General features: G+C 56.4%; 1 protein-coding gene across 1 annotated transcript; it reads right to left on the bottom strand.

Annotated features, from left to right (window-relative positions):
- Positions 1 to 10,932: 10,932 nt before the first annotated feature.
- TRIM35 (tripartite motif containing 35) lies at positions 10,933 to 22,077 on the bottom strand. Its single transcript, XM_068183131.1, is given in 9 exon segments — positions 10,933 to 11,169; positions 11,171 to 11,508; positions 12,749 to 12,870; positions 13,168 to 13,187; positions 13,310 to 13,363; positions 13,365 to 13,544; positions 15,478 to 15,573; positions 17,977 to 18,415; positions 21,913 to 22,077. Coding segments are annotated over 9 exon segments (1,560 nt in total). The 5' UTR covers positions 21,999 to 22,077; the 3' UTR covers positions 10,933 to 10,944.
- Between the last annotated feature and the right edge of the window lie 452 nt (positions 22,078 to 22,529).

The following is a 22,529-nucleotide window of genomic DNA, read 5'->3' as shown; positions in this document are numbered from 1 at the left end:
CAGTATGGGGGGACAATGGGGTGACATTTCCAGAGTGGGGGACAATGGGGTGACATCGATATGGGGGGACAACGGGGTGACATCAGTATGGGGGGACAATCAGGTGACATCGATATGGGGGGACAATGGGGTGACATGGATATGGGGGGACAATGGGGTGACATGGATATGGGGGGACAATGGGGTGACATCGATATGAGGGGACAATGGGGTGACATCGGTATGGGGGGACAATCAGGTGACATCGATATGGGGGGACAATGGGGTGACATCAGTATGGGGGGACAATCAGGTGACATCGATATGGGGGGACAATGGGGTGACATCGATATTGGGGGACAATCAGGTGACATTTCCAGAGTGGGGGACAATGGGGTGACATGGATATGGGGGGACAATGGGTGACATTTCCAGAGTGGGGGACAATGGGGGGACAACGATATGGGGGGACAATGGGGGTGACATCGATATGGGGGGGACAATGGGGGGACAACGATATGGGGGGACAACGGGGTGACATTTCCAGGGTGGGGGACAATGGGGTGACATCAATATGGGGGGACAGGTGACATCGATATGGGGGGACAATGGGGGGACATCGATATGGGGGGGACAATGGGGGGACATCGATATGGGGGGACAATGGGGTGACATTTCCAGGGTGGGGGACAATGGGGTGACATCAATATGGGGGGACAGGTGACATCGATATGGGGGGACAATGGGGGGACATCGATATGGGGGGGACAATGGGGTGACATCGATATGGGGGGACAATGGGTGACATTTCCAGGGTGGGGGACAATGGGGTGACATCGATATGGGGGGACAATGGGGGGACATTTCCAGGGTGGGGGACAATGGGGTGACATCGATATGGGGGGACAATGGGGGGACAAAGATTTGGGGGGACAATGGGGGGACATCGATATGGGGGGACAATGGGGTGACATCGATATGGGGGGACAATGGGGGGACAAAGATATGGGGGGACAATGGGGTGACATCGATATGGGGGGACAATGGCGTGACATTTCCAGAGTGGGGGACAATGGGGTGACATCGATATGGGGGGACAATGGGGTGACATTTCCAGAGTGGGGGACAATGGGGTGACATCGATATGGGGGGACAACGGGGTGACATCAGTATGGGGGGACAATCAGGTGACATTTCCAGAGTGGGGGACAATGGGCTGACATCGATATGGGGGGGACAATGGGGGGACAACGATATGGGGGGACAATGGGGGGACATTTCCAGGGTGGGGGACAATGGGGTGAGATGGATATGGGGGGACAATCAGGTGACATCGATATGGGGGGGACAATGGGGTGACATCGATATGGGGGGACAATGGGGGGACATTTCCAGGGTGGGACAATCAGGTGACATGGATATGGGGAGACAATCAGGTGACATCGATATGGGGGGGACAATGGGGGGACATTTCCAGGGTGGGGGACAATGGGGGGACATCTCCAGGATTTGGGGACAATGGAGTGACATCTTCAGGATTTGGGGACAATGGGGGGACATCTCCAGGATTTGGGGACAATGGGTTGACATCTCTGGGATTTGGGGACAACGGGGTGACATCTCCATCCTGAGGGACACTGGGGTGTCATCTCCAAGATAATGGGGTGACATCTCCAGGATTTGGGGACAATGGGGTGACATCTCCATCCTGAGGGACAATATGGTGTCATCTCCAAGATAATGGGGTGACATCTCCAGGATTTGGGGACAATGGGGTGACATCTCCAGGATTTGGGGACAGTGGGGTGTCCCCTCCATCCTGAGGGACACTGGGGTGTCATCTCTGAGATAATGGGGTGACATCTCCAGGATTTGGGGACAATGGAGTGACATCTCCAGGATTTGGGGACAATGGGGTGACATCTCCATCCTGAGGGACACTGGGGTGTCATCTCTGAGATAATGGGGTGACATCTCTGGGATTTGGGGACAGTGGGGTGACATCTCCATCCTGAGGGACACTGGGGTGTCATCTCTGAGATAATGGGGTGACATCTCTGGGATTTGGGGACAGTGGGGTGACATCTCCAGGATTTGGGGACAATGGGGTGACATCTCCAGGATTTGGGGACAATGGGGTGACATCTCCATCCTGAGGGACACTGGGGTGTCATCTCTGAGATAATGGGGTGACATCTCCGGGATTTGGGGACAATGGAGGGACATCTCCGGGATTTGGGGACAATGGGGTGTCCCCTCCATCCAGAGGGACACTGGGGTGTCATCTCCAAGATAATGGGGTGACATCTCTGGGATTTGGGGACAATGGGGTGACATCTCCAGGATTTGGGGACAACGGGGTGTCCCCTCCATCCTGAGGGACACTGGGGTGTCATCTCCAAGATAATGGGGTGACATCTCTGGGATTTGGGGACAATGGGGTGACATCTCCATCCTGAGGGACACTGGGGTGTCATCTCTGAGATAATGGGGTGACATCTCCAGGATTTGGGGACAATGGAGGGACATCTCCGGGATTTGGGGACAATGGGGTGTCCTGTCCCTCCTGGGGGACATTGGGGTGTCCCCTCCATCCTCCCATCCCCAGGACGTGCCCCAGTCCCATCCTGACCCATTCCCAGCCCCAAATTCCCGCCCGGACTCGTTCTCCTCCGTCCCCAATCCGGGCCATGGGAACATGGAGAGGCCGAGCCCCAGATCCCAAAACTATTTTGGGGCGAGCAGAGGCTCCAGGGAATGCGGGCGGAACAAGGGCACCTCCGGAGCGCCGAGTCCTTCCCAGATCTGGCTCTCCTTCCCCAAATCCGTCTCTTCCCAGCCTATTTTCCGCCGGCCACGTGCCCGGCACCTCTGGGAATCATCCCGGTATTTTTAGGTTCCGGATTTCTCCGTTACGCACGGAGCACCGGGAGGGTTTTGGGAACGCGGCTCGCTCTGGAAAAGGGATTTAGGGTGGGTTTGGGGGGCAGGGCATCGGGAAGGACGGGATGGCCCCGCTGGAACTGGGGGTGAATTGGGTGTTCCGGCTCTGGAATGTTCGATTCCAGGTTGGATGGGGATTGGAGAAATCTGGGATAGGGGAAGGCGCCCTTGGGGTGGAACAGGGTGGGATTTAAGGACCATTCCCACCCAAACCGCTCCATGATCCACTGATTCCACGGCAGGGACACCTGGAGCTCATCCTGCTGAAATTCCCGGAGGATCCTCCCGGGATTCTTTTCCCACCCAGGTTCCACGCGGGCAGGATTTGGGATTCCCACGGGAATTGCACTGGAGCACATTCCAGAGGGACAAAGGCCGGGAAAGGGTCAAATCCCAGTGGCCAAGCTGGGGACAAAGAGCCCTTCAGTGGCGCCGGGGACATCTCGGCCGTGCCCAGCACCGGAGGCGCCTTTGAGATTCCCGGGATCCAGGCCCTTCCCGGGATCCCAGCTCCGGGAACCACCCCCTCCCCGGAGGCCTTGGTGGCCATGGATCAGCTGGAGCTGGGAATGACACTGGGAGCACTGGGAGGGTCACACCTGGAGGTGGCTCCCTGATTTCAGGAGTGGCTTTTTCAGGGATGGATTTTTGGGATCAAATCCTGGAGCCGGGAATGGCTCTGGGAGGGTCACACCTGGAGGTGGCTCCCTGATTTCAGGAGTGGCTTTTTCAGGGATGGATTTTTGGGATCAAATCCTGGAGCCGGGAATGGCTCTGGGGAGGTCACACCTGGCGGTGGCTCCCTGATTTCAGGAGCGGCTTTTTCAGGGATGGATTTTTGGGATCAAATCCTGGAGACGGGAATGGCTCTGGGAGGGTCACACCTGGAGGTGGCTCCCTGATTTCAGCAGTGGCTTTTTCAGGGATGGATTTTTGGGATCAAATCCTGGAGCCGGGAATGGCTCTGGGAGGGTCTCACCTGGAGGTGGCTCCCTGATTTCAGGAGTGGCTTTTTCAGGGATGGATTTTTGGGATCAAATCCTGGAGCCGGGAATGGCTCTGGGAAGGTCACACCTGGAGGTGGCTCCCTGATTTCAGGAGTGGCTTTTTCAGGGATGGATTTTTGGGATCAAATCCTGGAGCCGGGAATGGCTCTGGGAAGGTCACACCTGGAGGTGGCTCCCTGATTTCAGGAGTGGCTTTTTCAGGGATGGATTTTTGGGATCAAATCCTGGAGCCGGGAATGGCTCTGGGAAGGTCACACCTGGAGGTGGCTCCCTGATTTCAGGAGTGGCTTTTTCAGGGATGGATTTTTGGGATCAAATCCTGGAGCCGGGAATGGCTCTGGGAAGGTCACACCTGGAGGTGGCTCCCTGATTTCAGGAGTGGCTTTTTCAGGGATGGATTTTTGGGATCAAATCCTGGAGCCGGGAATGGCTCTGGGAAGGTCACACCTGGAGGTGGCTCCCTGATTTCAGGAGTGGCTTTTTCAGGGATGGATTTTTGGGATCAAATCCTGGAGCCGGGAATGGCTCTGGGAAGGTCACACCTGGAGGTGGCTCCCTGATTTCAGGAGTGGCTTTTTCAGGGATGGATTTTTGGGATCAAATCCTGGAGCCGGGAATGGCTCTGGGAAGGTCACACCTGGAGGTGGCTCCCTGATTTCAGAAGCGGCTTTTTCAGGGATGGATTTTTGGGATCAAATCCTGGAGCCGGGAATGGCTCTGGGAAGGTCACACCTGGAGGTGGCTCCCTGATTTCAGAAGCGGCTTTTTCAGGGATGGATTTTTGGGATCAAATCCTGGAGCCGGGAATGGCTCATGGAAGGTCACACCTGGAGGTGGCTCCCTGATTTCAGGAGTGGCTTTTTCAGGGATGGATTTTTGGGATCAAATCCTGGAGCCGGGAATGGCTCTGGGAAGGTCACACCTGGAGGTGGCTCCCTGATTTCAGGAGCGGCTTTTTCAGGGATGGATTTTTGGGATCAAATCCCAGAGCTGGGAATGGCTCTGGGAAGGTCACACCTGGAGGTGGCTCCGTGCCCCCCATTTCAGGAGTGGCTTTTTTAGGGATGGGCTGGCATTCCCAGAGAATCCCTGGATCCCTGGCAGTGTCCAAGGAAAGTTTGGATGGGGCTTGGAGCAACCTTGGATAGTGGGAGGCGCTGGGAATTCTGAGATCAAGGACACTCAGGATCCATCCCAAGGGATTTGTATGGAATTCGGGGATGGAAAAGGGAAGGGACACCCTTCCTGGAGTCTTCCCAAATTCCCAGTAAAGCCCCCAGATCCCAAAATTCCTTCACCAGGAGGAATCGGGATGGGGATGGATCCAATCCCAGGCTGGGAGAGCTGGGAATGTGCAGCTGGATCAGGGAAGGATCCAGGGAATCCTTGGAGCCGCTTCCCGATCCCCAAGGGGCTCCAGGAGAGCTGGAATTTGGGGAAGGGCTGGAGGCCCAGGAGCCAGGGAATGGCTTCCAGTGGGAAAGGGGAGCTTGGGATTTTGGGATCTTGGGAAGGAATTCCCGGCTGGGCTGGAATTCCCAGAGGATCCCGGGGAGTGTCCCAGGAAAGGCTGGATCACCCTGGGATGGCGGGAGGTGTCGGGGTTGGAATGGGGTGGGATTTGAGCTCCTTCCCACCCAAACCTTTCCCTTTCCACGAATCCTGTCCCTGGGAATGCCGGCGGCTCCCAGAATTCCCGGAGAACCTCCCCGCGAGGCTCCCGCATCCCCCAAAAATCCCCCAAAAATCTCCTAAATCCCCCAAATCCTTGGGATGCTCCGGGTACCAGGAGGGAGGGGAGGGGCGGGGCAAAGGAGCGGTGTCGGGCGCTGATTGGTCAGAAATGACATCATCTATTAGAGGCAGCAAATGGGGAGGCGTCGTGTATGGAAGCCCCGCCCCAAAGCCTGGGTGGGGTCCAGGGGGGATCCCGGGAATGGGGCGGGAATTGTGGGGAAAAAATGGGAAATGAGGGATGGGATTTTTGCTGGAAACCGGGATAAAAAGGGGAAAACGGGATGGGAGGATGTGGGAAAAATATGGGGGAAATGAATGAAAGTAAACGCGAGGTAAAATTTTAAAATAGGCGTCAAAACATCGAAACAAATTAAAAATAAATGCAAAAAATGCATCTGGGATAAGATAAAAATCAATGCAAAAATAAACATAAAATAAATTCAAACGATGTGGAATGAGCATAAAATAATATAAGGATAAACTCCCCCAAAAAACAGGGCATAAAAGAAATATAGAAATAAATACGGCACCCCCCAAAAATACGGGATAAATTAAAAATAAATGAAGAAATGAAATGTGTTAAATAAGGAGCTATGATTGAATGGGTATAAAATATTTCTATGAAATGCAAAATAATGCAGAGAAGAAATATAAAAAGGGAAGCCAGGGATTTATTTAAACACAGATTAATTAAAAATTTAAAATTAATTAATTTTAATTAATTAATTAATTAATTTTAATTAATTTTTCAAAAAAAAATGATGAGAGTAAATGTAAAAATAGGAATGAACAAAAAAATTAAAAGTAAGATGAAAGTCTGAAAAGCAAAAATAAAAAAGGGAAAAATAGTTTCAAAATTAAAGTCAAAATAAGACAATAAAAACAAAAATTAATTTTAACATTTTAGAAATGCAACGATTTTAATATTAAAGTTAAAATAAAAGCCTAGAGAAGAAAAATAAACACAAATTTTAAATTTTTAAGGAACCCACCAAGAAAGGAAAATAATGTAAAAATTAGAGCTTAAAACCTAAACACAAAATGAATCAAAAACCCAAAAAATAAAAACAAATTTTAAAAAGAGAAAATAAAAATAAAATAAAAATAAAAATAAAATAAAAATAAAAATAAAAAATAAAAATAAAAATAAAAAAATAAAAATAAAAATAAAAAAATAAAAATAAAAATAAAAATAAAAATAAAAATAAAATAAAAATAAAAAATAAAAATAAAAATAAAAATAAAATAAAAATAAAAAATAAAAATAAAAATAAAAATAAAAAATAAAAATCAGATTAAAATAAAAATAAAAAGTAAAAATCAAAAATAAAAATAAGATAAAAATAAAAATAAAAATAAAAATAAAAATAAAAATAAATGAGACCCTTCCAAGCAAGAATCCGCCTTTTCCCATGTGGAATTCCAGGTTTTGGGATGGGAAAAGTGTAGGGGACCCCTCGACCCCCACCACCAGTGTTTCCCCCATGTTTTTCCTCCAAAATTCCCAGAAAAAAAGGGGAAAATTCCAGGCCTCACATTCCCGAACGCATCCCATCCGGGCCTGAATTGGTGTTGGGATGCTCGGAATTCTGGGAAGTGCCGGGATTTTGGGGTGATGGGAAATGTTGGGATACGGGACAGGGAGGGGGGATCGGGACGGAGCAGGAATGGGAATGGGATTGGGATTGGGATTGGGATTGGGATTGGGGATGGGATTGGGATTTGGGATTGGGATTGGGATGGGGATGGGGATTGGGATTGGGATTGCGATTGGGATTGGGATAGGGATTGGGATTGGGATGAGGATTGGGATTGGGATTGGGATTGGGGATGGGATTGGGATTGGGATTGGGATTGGGATTGGGATTGGGATGGGGATGGGGATTGGGATTGGAATTGGGATTGGGATTGGGATTGGGATTGGGATGAGGATTGGGATTGGGATTGGGATTGGGGTTGGGATTGGGATGGGGATGGGGATTGGGATGAGGATTGGGATTGGGATTGGGATGGGGATTGGGATGAGGATTGGGATTGGGATTGGGATTGGGATTGGGATTGGGGATGGGGATGGGATTGGGATTGGGGATGGGATTGGGATTGGGATTGGGATTGGGATGAGGATTGGGATTGGGGATGGGATTGGGATTGGGATTGGGATTGGGGATGGGATTGGGATTGGGATTGGGGATGGGGATGGGATTGGGATTGGGGATGGGATTGGGATTGGGATTGGGATTGGGATTGGGATGAGGATTGGGATTGGGGATGGGATTGGGATTGGGATTGGGATTGGGGATGGGATTGGGATTGGGGATGGGATTGGGATTGGGATTGGGAATGGGATAGGGATTGGGATAGGGATTGGGATTGGGATTGGGATTGGGATGGGGATGGAGATTGGGATTGGGATTGGGATGGGGATGGGGATTGGGACCGGGAATGGAATTGGGATTGGGATTGGGGATGGGATTGGGATTGGGGATGGGATTGGGATTGGGATTGGGATTGGGAATGGGATAGGGATTGGGATAGGGATTGGGATTGGGATTGGGATTGGGATGGGGATGGAGATTGGGATTGGGATTGGGATAGGGATTGGGATAGGGATTGGGATAGGGATTGGGATTGGGATGGGGATGGAGATTGGGATTGGGATTGGGATGGGGATGGGGATTGGGACCGGGAATGGGATTGGGATTGGGATTGGGATTGGGAATGAGATTGGGAATGGGATTGGGAATGGGATTGGAATTGGAGGTGTTGGGATTGGGATTAGGACTGGGAATGGGATGGGATGGGTTGGGATTGGGATTAGGATTGGGATGGGATTGGGATTAGGATTGGGAATGGGATTGGGATTGGGATGAGGATTGGGATTGGGATTGGGATAGGGATTGGGATTGGGATTGGGATTGGGATGGGGATGGGGATTGGGAATGGGGTTGGAATTGGATGTGTTGGGATTGGGATTAGGATTGGGAATGGGATGGTATTGGGGTTGGGATTGGGATTGGGATGGGATTGGGATTGGGACCGGGAATGGGATGGGATTGGGGTTAGGATTGGGGTTGGGAATGGGATTGGGATGGGATTGGGATTGGGATTGGGATTGGGATTAGGATTGGGAATGGGATTGGGATTGGGATGGGATTGGGAATGGGATTGGGAATGGGATGGGGATAGGGATTGGGATTGGGATTGGGATGAGGATTGGGATTGGGATTGGGCTGAGGATTGGGATTGGGATTGGGATTGGGATAGGGATTGGGATTGGGATTGGGATTGGGAATGGGATTGGGATAGGGATTGGGATTGGGATTGGGAATGGGGTTGGAATTGGATGTGTTGGGATTGGGATTAGGATTGGGAATGGGATGGGATTGGGGTTGGGATTGGGATTATGATTGGGATGGGATTGGGATTGGGATTGGGATTGGGATGGGATTGGGGTTGGGATTGGGATTGGGAATGGGATGGTATTGGGGTTGGGATTGGGATTGGGAATGGGATTGGGATGAGGATTGGGATTGGGAATGGGATGGTATTGGGATTGGGATTCGGATTGGGATTGGGATGGGGATGGGGATTGGGATTGGGATGGGGACCGGGAATGGGATGGGATTGGGATTAGGATTGGGATTGGGAATGGGATTGGGATGAGGATTGGGATTGGGACACTGAATGGGATGGGATGGGATTGGGGTTAGGATTGGGATTGGGAATGGGATTGGGATGGGATTGGGATGGAGATTGGGATTAGGATTGGGAATGGGATTGGGATGGGATTGGGATTGGGACCGGGAATGGGATGGGATTGGGATTAGGATTGGGATTGGGAATGGGATTGGGATGAGGATTGGGATTGGGAATGGGATGGTATTGGGATTGGGATTCGGATTGGGATGGGGATGGGGATTGGGATTGGGATTGGGATGGGGATGGAGATTGGGGTTGGGAATGGGATTGGGAATAGGATTGGGATTGGGATAGGGATTGGGATTGGGATTGGGATGAGATGGGATTGGGGTTGGGATGGGATTGGGGGTGGAATTGGGATGGAGCTGGGTTAGGATTGGGATTGAGATGGCATGGGATGGGATGGGATGGGATGGGATGGGATAATGGGAGGGGATGGGATGGGATAATGGAAGGGGATGGGATGGGATAATGGGATGGGATGGGATGGGATGGGATGGGATAATGGGAGGGGATGGGATGGGATGGGATAATGGGATGGGATAATGGGATGGGATGGGATGGGTTTGATGGGATGGGATGAAGGGTGGGCAGATGGGATGCAGGGATTTGGGATGCTGCAAATCCCTTTTTTCCCCCTTTGCCGTATCCAGGGATACGCCGTGGGTGGATCCCGGCGTCGCCCCCAGCTCCTGCGTCTCCCTTTTTTTTTCCCTCCTCCGGCCCCTGTTCCCGAGGGGCTTCCTGAGCAAATGGTGGGAAACCATGGAAACCACCCGCTCCCATCAGAATCCAGGCAGGAAAAAGCCAGGAAAAGGGCAGGAATGGCCACTCAGGCCCCTTCCCTTTCCCCATGGAATCGCCTGAAATCCCAGGGACTCACCTGGATTCGGGGAAAAAAACGTTTCGGCGGGATTAAATCCAAAACTCCATTTTTGGAGTTGACTCCAGAACTCTATTTTTACTCCAGTAAAAGCTCCAAAATTCCTCCATTTCCCAACACCAACGACGCATCTTCACCGGATTCCCAGAATTCCCAGAATTCCCTGGGAATTCCGGGGAAAAAACCCTTGGAGGGATAAAGCTGCGGGGAAAAGGGTGGAGGAGGTGGGATATTCCCTGGGATGTTCCCACTGATGTTTTTCCATGTGGAGGCACCCCTTGTCCAGACAAATCCCGTGGGATTTTCCCATTCCGAGAGCCGGGATAAGGATCGCCATTCACAGCAGGGATTCCTGGATCCCTGAAAACTGCGGGAAAAGCCCCTAAAATGGTTTAATTCCTTGTTTGTCAGGGAAATCCCTTCTTCCCAAAGCATTCCCAGCTTGCATCCATGACAGGGAGGGGCAGGAAAATTTGGGATTTGGGAACAGAACCGCCACAGGGGAGATACACCGATAATAGTTCTAATATTTATTAATATTTATTAATGATAAAAACCTGAGACATTACAAAGAAAGACTCTTTTTATCCCTGCCTACCCTTCCTTTTCTTTTTTTTTTTTTCCTGGAAAAGCCGGAAAAGCACCTGGGAGAACCCCACCAGAAAAGCTGGAGGAGCACCTGGAGGCAGGAGACGCCTAGGTCGGGACATCCTCAAGGACACGGACGCGGAGCGGGCAAATCCGGAGCGTCTTGGCGTCGGTGGCCCCCTGGGAATTCCCCACGTAGAAATAGGGGAAGACGACCCCGCCGAACTTCTCGTGGAATGTGTAGATGTGGCTCTGGAGGTCGGCGTCGTAGAAGGACAATTCCCCCTCGGTGCAGTCCAGCTCCACCCGGACCCGCCGGATGTTTCCCAGCGCCCGTCTCCGAGCGCACGGTGTTGGACGCCCGGCACTCGTCTTTCCCGTGGAGGTGGTAGATGTACCAGAAGCCGGAGCGGGAATCGTGGTGGAAACTCCAGTGGGAGCCTTTGTGGGCCGGGACAACGCCCACCCTCCAGTTGGTCAGGCCCCCGCCCAGGTCCACCTCCCAGGTGTGGAAGCCCTCGGAGAAGCCGCGGGATCCCAGGATGCAGGGGGCGGAGGTGAAGCGCTCCGGGTTTTCCACGGAGGGCTTTGTAGCTGCAGCTGGAGACGCTGGAGAGGTCCTCAGACACGAGAGCCAGCCCGCAGCCGAGTTGGGATCCAGGCTGAACGGGACTGGCCGGGAAGGGGAATGTTTTACGGGAAGTTGGCAGCTCGGTAGGGATCCATCCACCCCTCCGTGGAGCCCTCCATGGATCCACCCATGGATCCATCCATCCATGGATCCATCCATGGATCCATCCATGGATCCATCCATGGATCCATCCATGGATCCATCCATCCATCCATGGATCCATCCATCTGTCCCTCCATCCATGGATTCACCCCTCCAGCCCTCCATGGATCCATCCATCCATGGATCTATCCATCCTTCCATGGATCCATCCATCTGTCCCTCCATCCATGGATCTATCTCTCCAGCCCTCCATGGATCCTTCATGGATCCATCCATCCATGGATCCATCCTTCCACCCATTCATGGATCCATCCATTAATTCATTACTCCAGCCCTCCACGGAACCTTCCATGGATTCATTCATCCATGGATCCATCCATCATCCATGGATCCTTCCATGGATCCATCCACCTGTCCCTCCATCCATGGATCCATCCCTCCAGCCCTCCATGGATCCTTCCATGGATCCATTGATCCATGGATCCATCCCTCCATCCATCCTTGGATCCTTCCACGGATTCATCCATCCAGCCCTCCATGGATCCTTCCATGGATCCATCCATCCATGGTTCCATCCCTCCATCCATCCCTGGATCCTTCCATGGATTCATCCATCCATGGATCCATCTCTTCATCCATCATGGATCCATCCATCCATCAATCCATCATCCATCCATGGATGCTTCCATGGATCCATCCATAGATCCATCCATCCATGGATCCATCCCACAATGGCTCCTTCCATCCATCCATCATCCATCCATCCATCCATCATCCGTCCATCCATCCATCCATCCATCATCCATCATCCATCCCTCCATGTCCATCCATCATCCATCCATCATCCATCCATCCATCATCCATCCATCATCCATCCATCATCCATCCATCATCCATCCATCCATCTATCCATCCATCCATCCATCCATCCATCCATCCCTGGATCCATCCCTATCCATGGATTTGTCCCTAACCCACATCACCCCTCGGAAACCCACATTCCCAAGTTTCCCTTTTGGGCAGAAAGCCCCTCCCTTGACTTCTCCAATCCCCAATCCCAGCTCCACATTTCCCATCTTTCCAGACCCCACAACCACCCTTTTTAGGGGAGAATCCATCTCCACGCTTCCCATCTTTCCACCCCCTGAAAACCCCACTCCGGACGTTCCCGCTCCTCACCGGCGGTGATGGTGTCCAGCATCTTCTTCCACACGTTGTACTGGAGCGATCCCAGGTACTTGGCCACGTCCAGGAGCATTCCCAAGGGAACAGCTTCCGGCTCCTCGGCCGTGCAGGCGATCCTAGGGCAGGGATTGACCGTGGAGAAGGATTGGAATGACGCTCCCCGGCATCTCCCAAGCTTGCTCTCCCTCGATTCACACAAAATCTGGGATTTGAGGCTTCCCACAAACCCCTGAATTCCGCTCTGTGTCCCCCACCATCTTTCCTGGAGCACCCAGGGGACATCCAGCACCTCCTGGACTCGGAGGGGACACTGGAATTTTCTCGGAGCAGGGACCGCAGGAGACCCCATCCAGCCACCAGGAAGGGCTCAGCCATTCCCAAATTCCCACGGATTCGACGGGACCAGGACTTACCTCCGCTTGCGGTCTTGTGGGTCTGGAAAAGAAAAGAGGGAGACACCAGGAATCAGATCCCGGCTGCCACCGGAATTCCGGCAGCCGATGGATCACGCAGGGGAGGCGGGATCCGGGCCGGGAGCGGGATCCCGGTGGGAATTACCATCAGGAATGTGTAGTCGTCCTGCTTGAGATCCGCCTGGAGCTGCGCGGCCCTCGTTGAGCAGGGCCTGGCTGGCCTCCGCCAGCTGCTCCATCTTCCCCTGGATCAGATCCTGCTTCCGCCCCGTCTCCTCCCGGAGCTGCGCCAGCACCGCCTGCTCCTCGTCCCACAGGAACTTGTGCAGCTTCTCGAATTCCCACTTCACCTGACGCTCCAGCCGCTCCGACTCCACCTGGGAATGTCGGCACCTTGCTCCAGGTGGGAATGTCGGCAGCACCCGAATTCCCCGGAGTCCCCGTCCAGGCAGCTCTGGCGCTCAGGGATTCAATGGGATTGCGCTGCTTTTCCCAAATTCCCTTCCCCGTTCCCAAATCTACACCACTCTCCTTTCCCAGGATGGGATCAGCGCTCCACCCCAGCGCACGTGCAGGATTTGGATTGGGATCAGTCTCACCCCTGGAGAACCCAAATTCCCTGGAAGCCCCCTTCCCAGGGCTCAGGGATTCACTGGGATCATTGGGATCACGCTGCCCTCCCCAAATTCCCTTCCCCACTTCCCAAATCCCCACCGCTCTCCTTTCCCAGGGATGGGATCAGCGCTCCACCCACGGCTGCATGAGCTGGATTGGGACTGGGATCAATCCCACCTCTGACCACCCAAATTCCCTAGATTCCCCCTTCCCAGAGCTCAGGCATTCCCTGGGATCACACTGCCCTTCCCAAATTCCCTTCCCCACTTCCCAAATCCACACCGCTCTCCTTTCCCAGGATGGGATCAGCGCTCCACCCCAGCGCACGTGCAGGATTTGGATCAGGATCAATCTCACCCCTGGAGAACCCAAATTCCCTGGATGCCCCCTTCCCAGAGCTCAGGGATTCACTGGATCACCCTGCCCTTCCCAAATTTCCATCACACTTCCCAAATCCCCACCGCTTTCCTTTCCAGGATGGGATCAGGGCTTCACTCCAGCTGCATTCCAACCAGGGTCAGGATCAATCCCACCTCTGGAGCACCCAAATTCCCCTAGATTCCCCCTTCCAGAGCTCAGGCATTCCTGGGATCACACTGCCCTTCCAAATTCCCTTCCCCACTTCCCAAATCCACACCGCTCTCCTTTCCCAGGGATGGATCAGCGCTCCACCCCAGCGCACGTGCAGGATTTGGATCGGGATCAATCTCACCCCTGGAGAGCCCAAATTCCTGGATGCCCCCTTCCCAGGCTCAGGGATTCACTGGGATCACTGGGATCACGCTGCCCTCCCCAAATTCCCATCCACACTTCCCAAATCCCCACCGCTCTCCTTTCCCAGGGATGGGATCAGCGCTCCACCCACAGCTGCATGAGCTGAATTGGGATTGGGATCAATCCCACCTCTGACCACCCAAATTCCCTAGATTCTCCCTTCCCAGAGCTCAGGCATTCCCTGGGATCACACTGCCCTTCCCAAATTCCATTCCCCACTTCCCAAATCCACACCGCTCTCCATTCCCAGGATGGGATCAGCGCTCCACCCCAGTGCACATGCAGGATTTGGAACGGGATCAATCTCACCCTGGAGAACCCAAATTCCCTGGAAGCCCCCTTCCCAGGGCTGAGGGATTCACTGGGATCATTGGGATCACGCTGCCCTCCCCAGATTCCCATCCACACTTCCCAAATCCCCACTGCTTTCCTTTCCAGGATGGGATCAGGGCTTCACTCCAGCTGCATTCCCAACCAGGGTCAGGATCAATCCCACCTCTGGAGCACCCAAATTCCCTAGATTCCCCCTTCCCAGAGCTCAGGCATTCCCTGGGATCACACTGCCCTTCCCAAATTCCCTTCCCCACTTCCCAAATCCCCACCGCTCTCCTTTCCCAGGGATGGGATCAGCGCTCCACCCCAGTGCACATGCAGGATTTGGATTGGGATCAATCTCACCCCTGGAGAACCCAAATTCCCTGGAAGCCCCCTTCCCAGAGCTCAGGGATTCACTGGGATCATTGGGATCACGCTGCCCTCCCCAAATTCCCATCCACACTTCCCAAATTCCCACTGCTCTCCTTTCCGGGATGGGATCAGGGCTTCACTCCAGCTGCATTCCCAACCAGGATCAGGATTGGGATCAGGTTTGGGATTGGGATCAGGATAGGGACCGATCCCAGCTGCGGGCGGAACACGCACCTCGTTGTGCCGGGAGATGGATTCGTAGGATCGCCGCACGGTCCCGAAATCCTTGGCCTTATCCCGCAGGGAAGCCTCCATGTTCGCCAGCTTGGCCTGCAGGGAGGAGACACCCTCAGGACTCCCCCATTCCCGGGATTTTCCGGGATTTTTCCAGGATAAACACTCCTGGAGGCGGATCCTTGCTCCATCCAACCCTCCTGTCGGGCAGCCGGGAGGAAGAGGAGCTTTGCTCCATAGGGAATCCTCCTCCCTGTTTTCTTTAGGGATATCCCAAAAAGTATCTGTCTGTCCTGGTGCTGTGAGCAGCCCCATTCCCATTCCCATTCCAAGGAACATCAGCCAAGATTTCCCGCCACGTTTGAAATCCAACGGGATGAGTTAGGACGGTGCCGGCATTCCAGGCTCCTGGCGGCATCCCGGCTCCTGGCTGCATCCCATTCCCTCCTCCTCCTCCTCCTCTTACCCCTCAGGCAGCCACAGCCCGTCCCTCCTTTCTGCTGGAATTGGGCAACTCCCAAATCCCAACCCTGCTCCCAAACCCTGGAATAACCAGCGCGGCCGGATCCAAGCTGGGACCAAGGGAATCACCAAACCACCGGGAATAATCATCCCACTCCCTTTCCAGCAGGATGATTATCCGGGATGGTGCCGGATAATTAAAAGGCAGGAAAGCATCCAGCAGCCGCCACATTCCTGCAGGGAAGCGTGGCTGCCTCATCCCAAATCCTGGCAAAAGAGGGGACAGTTCCAGGTTTTAGGGATGCCTCTCCCTGCCACCCATTCATCCATCCATGGGTCTATGGATCCATCCATCCATCCATGAGCCATCCCTCCATCTGTCATCCATCCATCCATCATCCATCATCCATCCATCATCCAACATCCATCCATCATCCATATATCCATCCATCATCCATCCATCCGTCCATCCATCCATCCATCCCTCCATCCATCCATCCATCCATCATCCATCATCCATCATCCATCCATCCATCATCCATCCATCATCCATCCATCATCCATCCATCCATCCATCATCCATCCATCCATCCATCATCCATCATCCATCCATCCATCCATCATCCATCCATCATCCATACACATCCATCCATCCATCATCCATCCATCCATCATCCATCATCCATCATCCATCCATCATCCATACACATCCATCCATCATCCATCCATCCATCCATCCATCCATCATCCATCCATCCGTCCATCCATCCCTCCATCCATCCATCCATCCATCCATCCATCATCCATCCATCCATCCATCCATCCATCATCCATCCATCCGTCCATCCATCCCTCCATCCATCATCCATCATCCATCATCCATCATCCATCCATCCATCATCCATCATCCATCCATCCATCATCCATCCATCATCCATCCATCCATCCATCATCCATCATCCATCATCCATCCATCCATGCCATCCATCATCCATCCATCCATCATCCATCCATCATCCATCATCCATCATCGATCCATCCATCATCCATCACCCATCATCCATCCATCCATCATTCATCCATCATCCATCCATCCATCATTCATCCATCATCCATCCATCTATCATCCATCCATCATCCATCCATCATCCATCCATCCATCCATCCATCCATCCATCCATCATCCATCTATCCATCATCCATCCATCCATCCATCCATCATCTATCATCCATCATCCATCCATCATCCATCATCCATCATCCATCCTCCATCATCCATCTATCCATCATCCATCATCCATCCATCATCCATCATCCATCCATCATCCATCCATCCATCATCCATCATCATCCATCCCTCATCCATCATCCATCATCTATCTATCCATCATCCATCATCCATCCATCCATCCATCCATAATCCATCCATCCCTCCCATCCATCCATCCTCCATCATCCATCCATCCATCATCCATCCATCATCCATCCATCCATCATCCATCCATCCATCCATCCATCCATAATCCATCCATCCATCCATCCATCCATCCATCATCTATCATCCATCATTCATACATCATCCATCATCCATGCTCCATCATCCATCTATCCATCATCCATCATCCATCCATCATCCATCCATCCATCCACCATCCATCATCCATCCATCCATCCATCATCCATCCATCATCCATCCATCATCCATCCATCATCCATCCATCCATCCATCTATCCATCCATCCATCCATCCATCATCCATCCATCCATCCATCAATCCATCCATCCATCCATCCATCCATCCATCATCCATATATCCATCATCCATCCATCCATCAATCCATCCATCATCCACCATCCATCATCCATATATCCATCATCCATCCATCCATCATCCATCCATCCATCCATCCATCCATCATCCATCATCCATCATCTATCCATCCATCATCCATCATCCATCCATCTATCCATCATCCATCCATCCATCCATCCATCATCCATCCATCCATCCATCCCTCCATCCCTCCGTCCCCTCACCCTGATATCCGCCGCCGCTTCCTGCACCGGCCTCATCTTGTGCCCCTCGTGCTGCCTGGAGCTCTGGCACGCGAAGCACGCCAGCTCCTTGTCCTCCAGGCAGAAGAACTTGGGCTCCTCGTGGTGCAGCGGGCAGAGCGCGGCGCCCCGGCTCTGCCGCTGCCCTTCCTCCTTCAGGATCAGCTCCACCAGGTTCTTGAGGGTGTGGTTGACGCGGAGCTCCTCCAGCGAGGAGCTCTCCTTGCACAGCGGGCACGCGTGGCGCTGGTTCTCCCAGGACCTGCTGATGCAGCCCTTGCAGAAGTTGTGGCCGCACGGCAGCGTCACGGCTTCCCGGAAAGGGTCGTAGCAGATGGGACACAGCAGTTCCTCCTTGAAGCCCGGCCTGCCGCAGGGAGCCGCCGAGCCGCTGGAGCTGGCCTCGCTGCCTTGTTCCATGCTGCGGGGAGGGATTTTTTTGGGAATGAGATTTTTTTTTTTATTATTTATTTTTCCCCAAACTGCCCCGACCGGACCAACGGCTCCGCTTCTGATGCAACCGCTCGGTTTCCTGCCGGTGACTCAGCCCGCGATCCGTCCCGCCCCGCTGACACCGCCCCGGGGCCGCTGTCGGGGGGGTTCCGACCCGCGGGGACGGCGGCAAAAGCGGACGGGACTCCCCCAGCCCCGGGGCTGGACCGAGACCCTCGCCCGGGACAGCCCCGGTGCCCGGTACTGGGTCCCCAGATCCCGGTTTCCCCGAACTCGGGGCAGCCCCGGTGCCCGTTCTGGGTCCCCAGATCCCGGTTCCCCGAACTCGGGGCAGCCCCGGTGCCCGGTTCTGGGTCCCCAGATCCCGATTCCCCCCAAACTCGGGGCTGCTCCGGTGCCCGGTTCTGTATTCCCAGGTCCCGGTTCCCCCCCAAACTCGGGGCAGCCCCGGTGCCCGGTACTGGGTCCCCAGATCCCGGTCCCCGAACTCGGGGCAGCCCCGGTGCCCGGTTCTGGGTCCCCAGGTCCCGGTTCCCCCCGAACTCGGGGCAGCCCCGGTGCCCGGTTCTGGATTCCCAGATCCCGGTTCCCCCCCAAACTCGGGGCAGCTCCGATGCCCGGTTCTGGGTCCCCAGATCCCGGTTCCCCCCAAACTCGGGGCTGCTCCGGTGCCCGGTTCTGGATTCCCAGGTCCCGATTCCCCGAACTCGGGGCAGCCCCGGTGCCCGGTTCTGGGTCCCCAGGTCCCGGTTCCCCCCAAACTCGGGGCTGCTCCGGTGCCCGGTTCTGGATTCCCAGGTCCCGGTTCCCCCCCCAAACTCGGGGCAGCTCCGGGTCTGCGTCCCCAGGTCCCGGTTCCCCCCCAAACTCGGGGCAGCCCCGGTGCCCGGTTCTGGGTCCCCAGGTCCCGGTTCCCCCCAAAACTCGGGGCTGCTCCGGTGCCCGGTTCTGGATTCCCAGATCCCGATTCCCCGAACTCGGGGTACTCCCGGTGCCCGGTTCTGGGTCCCCAGGTCCCGGTTCCTCCCCAAACTCGGGGTAGTCCCAGTACCCGGTTCTGGGTCCCCAGATCCCGGTCCCGGTTCCCCAAACTCGGGGCTGCTCCGGTTCTGCGGGGACCGCCCCGGTCTCCCCAGCTCGGGGCTCCCCCGGTGCCCGGATCCGACTCCCCCGCCTCTCCCAGGGCAGCTCCGGTGCCCGGTTCCGGCCCGCATGTCCCGGTCCCGGTCCCCACCTCCGGGGCTGCTCCGGTGACCTGATCCCCCCCTTTTCTCCCCCGGGACAGCCCCGGTGACCGGAGCTGGACTCTCTGACCGGGACCTGGGTTTGGACCCTCACCCCGGTGTTCTCCCCGGTGCCCGGTCCCCAGGGCAGCCCCGGTTCCCCAAATTCGGGCCCGGACCGGTGTCCCCGTAACCCGGGGCAGCCCGGGTGTCCGGACCTCCAATCCCGGGGCTGCTGCTGTGCCGGGACACTCTCCTTTACCGGGACCCCCAACCCCGGGGCCGCTCCGGTGCCGGGGTCTCGGTTCCGAACCCCCAGCCCAGCTCTGTCCCCACACCCCGGGGCCCCTCCGGTGCCCGGTCCCCCGATCCCCGTGTCCGGTACCGCTCCTCCACCGCCGGTCCCCCACCCGGCACCACTCCGGTGCCCGGTCCCCCAGTCCCCGTGCGCGGTCCCGCTCCTCCACTCCCGGTCCCCCATCGGTGCCCAGTTCCCCAATCCCGGTGCCCGGTCCCGCTCCCCCACACCCGATCCCCCACCCCGGGGCCACTCCGGTGCCCGGTACCCCCATCCCGTTGCCCGGTCCCGGTTCGGAACCCCCAGTCCAGTTCTGTCCCCCCACCCCGGGGCCCCTCCGGTGCCCGGTCCCACGATCCGGTGCCCGGTCCCGTTCCTCCACCGCCGGTCCCCCACCCCGGCACCACTCCGGTGCCCGGTACCCCAATCCCGGTGCCCGGTCCCGCTCCCCCACCCCAGGTCCCCCACCCCGGGGCCACTCGGTGCCCGGTACACACCCGATCCCGGTGTCCGGTCCCGGTTCCCCACCCCCGGCCCAGCCCCGGTTCCCCATCCCGGGGCCACTCTGTTGCCCGGTACCCCCACTCCGGTGTGGGGTCTAGGTTCCGAACCCCCAGCCAGCTCTGTCCCCCCACCCCGGGGCCACTTCGGTGCCCGGTCCCCCGATCCCGGTGCCCGGTCCCGCTCCCCCATCCTCGGTCTCCCACCCCGGGGCCATTCACCGTGCCTGGTCCCTCTCCCCCACCCCCCGTCCCCCATCCCGGGGCCACTCCGGTGCACGGTACCCCCACTCCGGTGCCGGGGTCTCGGTCCGAACCCCCAGCCAGCTCTGTCCCCACACCCCGGGCCCCCTACGGTGTCCGGTCCCGCTCCCCCACCCCCGGTCCCCCACCCCGGCACCACTCCGGTGCCCGGTTCCCCAATCCCGGTGCGCGGTCCCGCTCCCCCACCCCCGGTCTCCTATCCCGGGCCACTCGGTGCTCGGTACCCCCATCCCGTTGCCCGGTCCCGGTTCCTCGCCCCCGGCCCAACCCCGGTTCCCCATCCCGGGGCCACTCCGGTGCCGGGGTCCCGGTTCCGAACCTCCAGCCCAGCTCTTTCCCCCCCACCCCGGGGCCCCTCCGGTGCCCGGTCCCCCGATCCCCGTGCCCGGTCCCTCTCCCCACCCCCGGTCCCCCATCCCGGGGCCACTCCGGTGCCCGGTACCCCCACTCCGGTGCGGGGTCCCGATTCCGAACCCCCAGCCAGCTCTGTTCCCTCATCCCGGGGCCACTTCGGTGCCCGGTCCCCCGATCCCGGTGCCCGGTCCCGCTCCCCCATCCTCGGTCTCCCACCCCGGGGCATTCCCCGTGCCCGGTCCCGCTCCACCACCCCCGGTCCCCCACCCCGGGGCCACTCCGGTGCCCGGTACCCCCACTCCGGTGCCGGGGTCCCGGTTCCGAACCCCCAGCCAGCTCTGTCCCCCAACCCCGGGGCCCCTACGGTGCCCGGTCCCGCTCCCCCACCCCCGGTCCCCCACCCCGGGGCCACTTCGGTGCCCGGTCCCCCAATTCCGGTGCCCGGTCCCGCTCCCCCACCCCGGGGCCCCTCCGATGCCCGGTCCCCCAATCCCGGTGCCCGGTCCCGCTCCCCCACCCCGGGGCCCCTCCGGTGCCCGGTCCCCCGATCCCGGTGCCCGGTCCCGCTCCCCCACCCCGGGGCCCCTCCGATGCCCGGTCCCCCGATCCCGGTGCCCGGTCCCGCTCCCCCACCCCGGGGCCCCTCCGGTGCCCGGTCCCCCCGATCCCGGTGCCCGGTCCCGCTCCCCCACCCCCGGCCCAGCTCCGTCCCCGCGCCCCGGCTCCGCTCCACGTGGCACCCCGATGTCTCCCGGCCCTTCCCGGTGCCGGTGCCGGTTCCGGGGGTGCCGCGGGCGGAGTCCCCCGGTACCGGCGGGGGTCTCACCTGGCGGATCGGCCCTGGCACCGTTTGCACCGCGCCCTCCTCCGCTGCAGGCGGCGCAGGGGGCCCCGCTCGGCTTCCTGCGACATCCCGGTGTTCCTGATATTCCCGGTGCTCCCGGAGGGCGGAGCGGGATGGGATGAGCTCCGGGGGAGGTTCCCGGTGCTGGCCCGGCCTCTCCCGGCCCGGAGCCGCCCCCAGCCGCACCGGGACCCCTTCCCCTCCCCCCGGCTGTGTCCCGGCGGGAATTTTGGGATGCCGGGATCCCAGAAATTCCAATATCCAGTTCGCCCTCCTCTCCTCGGCGCTCCCGAGGAATCCCCGGGATTTTCCGGGGGCGGCGCCCACCTAAGCCGTTCCCTGCTTTCCCCTTTCCCAGTTTTCCACCCGCTCCAAAATTCCCGGTTTTTTCTCTCACGTTCCTACCCCGGGAGTCGCGTGGTGCCCCCAAAAATCCGCCCCCCGTCAAAAAAAAAAAAAAATATCCCGCCATGGGAAGCGGGAGAAATCCAAAAATTATCCAAGGAAAGCCAAACAACGGGGGGGGGGGGGGGAAATAAAAAAGGGAGAAAAAGAGAAAAAGTGGGAAAAGGGGGAAAAAGGAAAAAAAGAAGAAAAAG

This window comes from Anomalospiza imberbis, chromosome 3 (assembly GCF_031753505.1).
Source record: "Anomalospiza imberbis isolate Cuckoo-Finch-1a 21T00152 chromosome 3, ASM3175350v1, whole genome shotgun sequence".
NCBI lineage: Eukaryota > Metazoa > Chordata > Aves > Passeriformes > Viduidae > Anomalospiza > Anomalospiza imberbis.
This window is presented reverse-complemented; position numbering and strand designations above follow the sequence as displayed.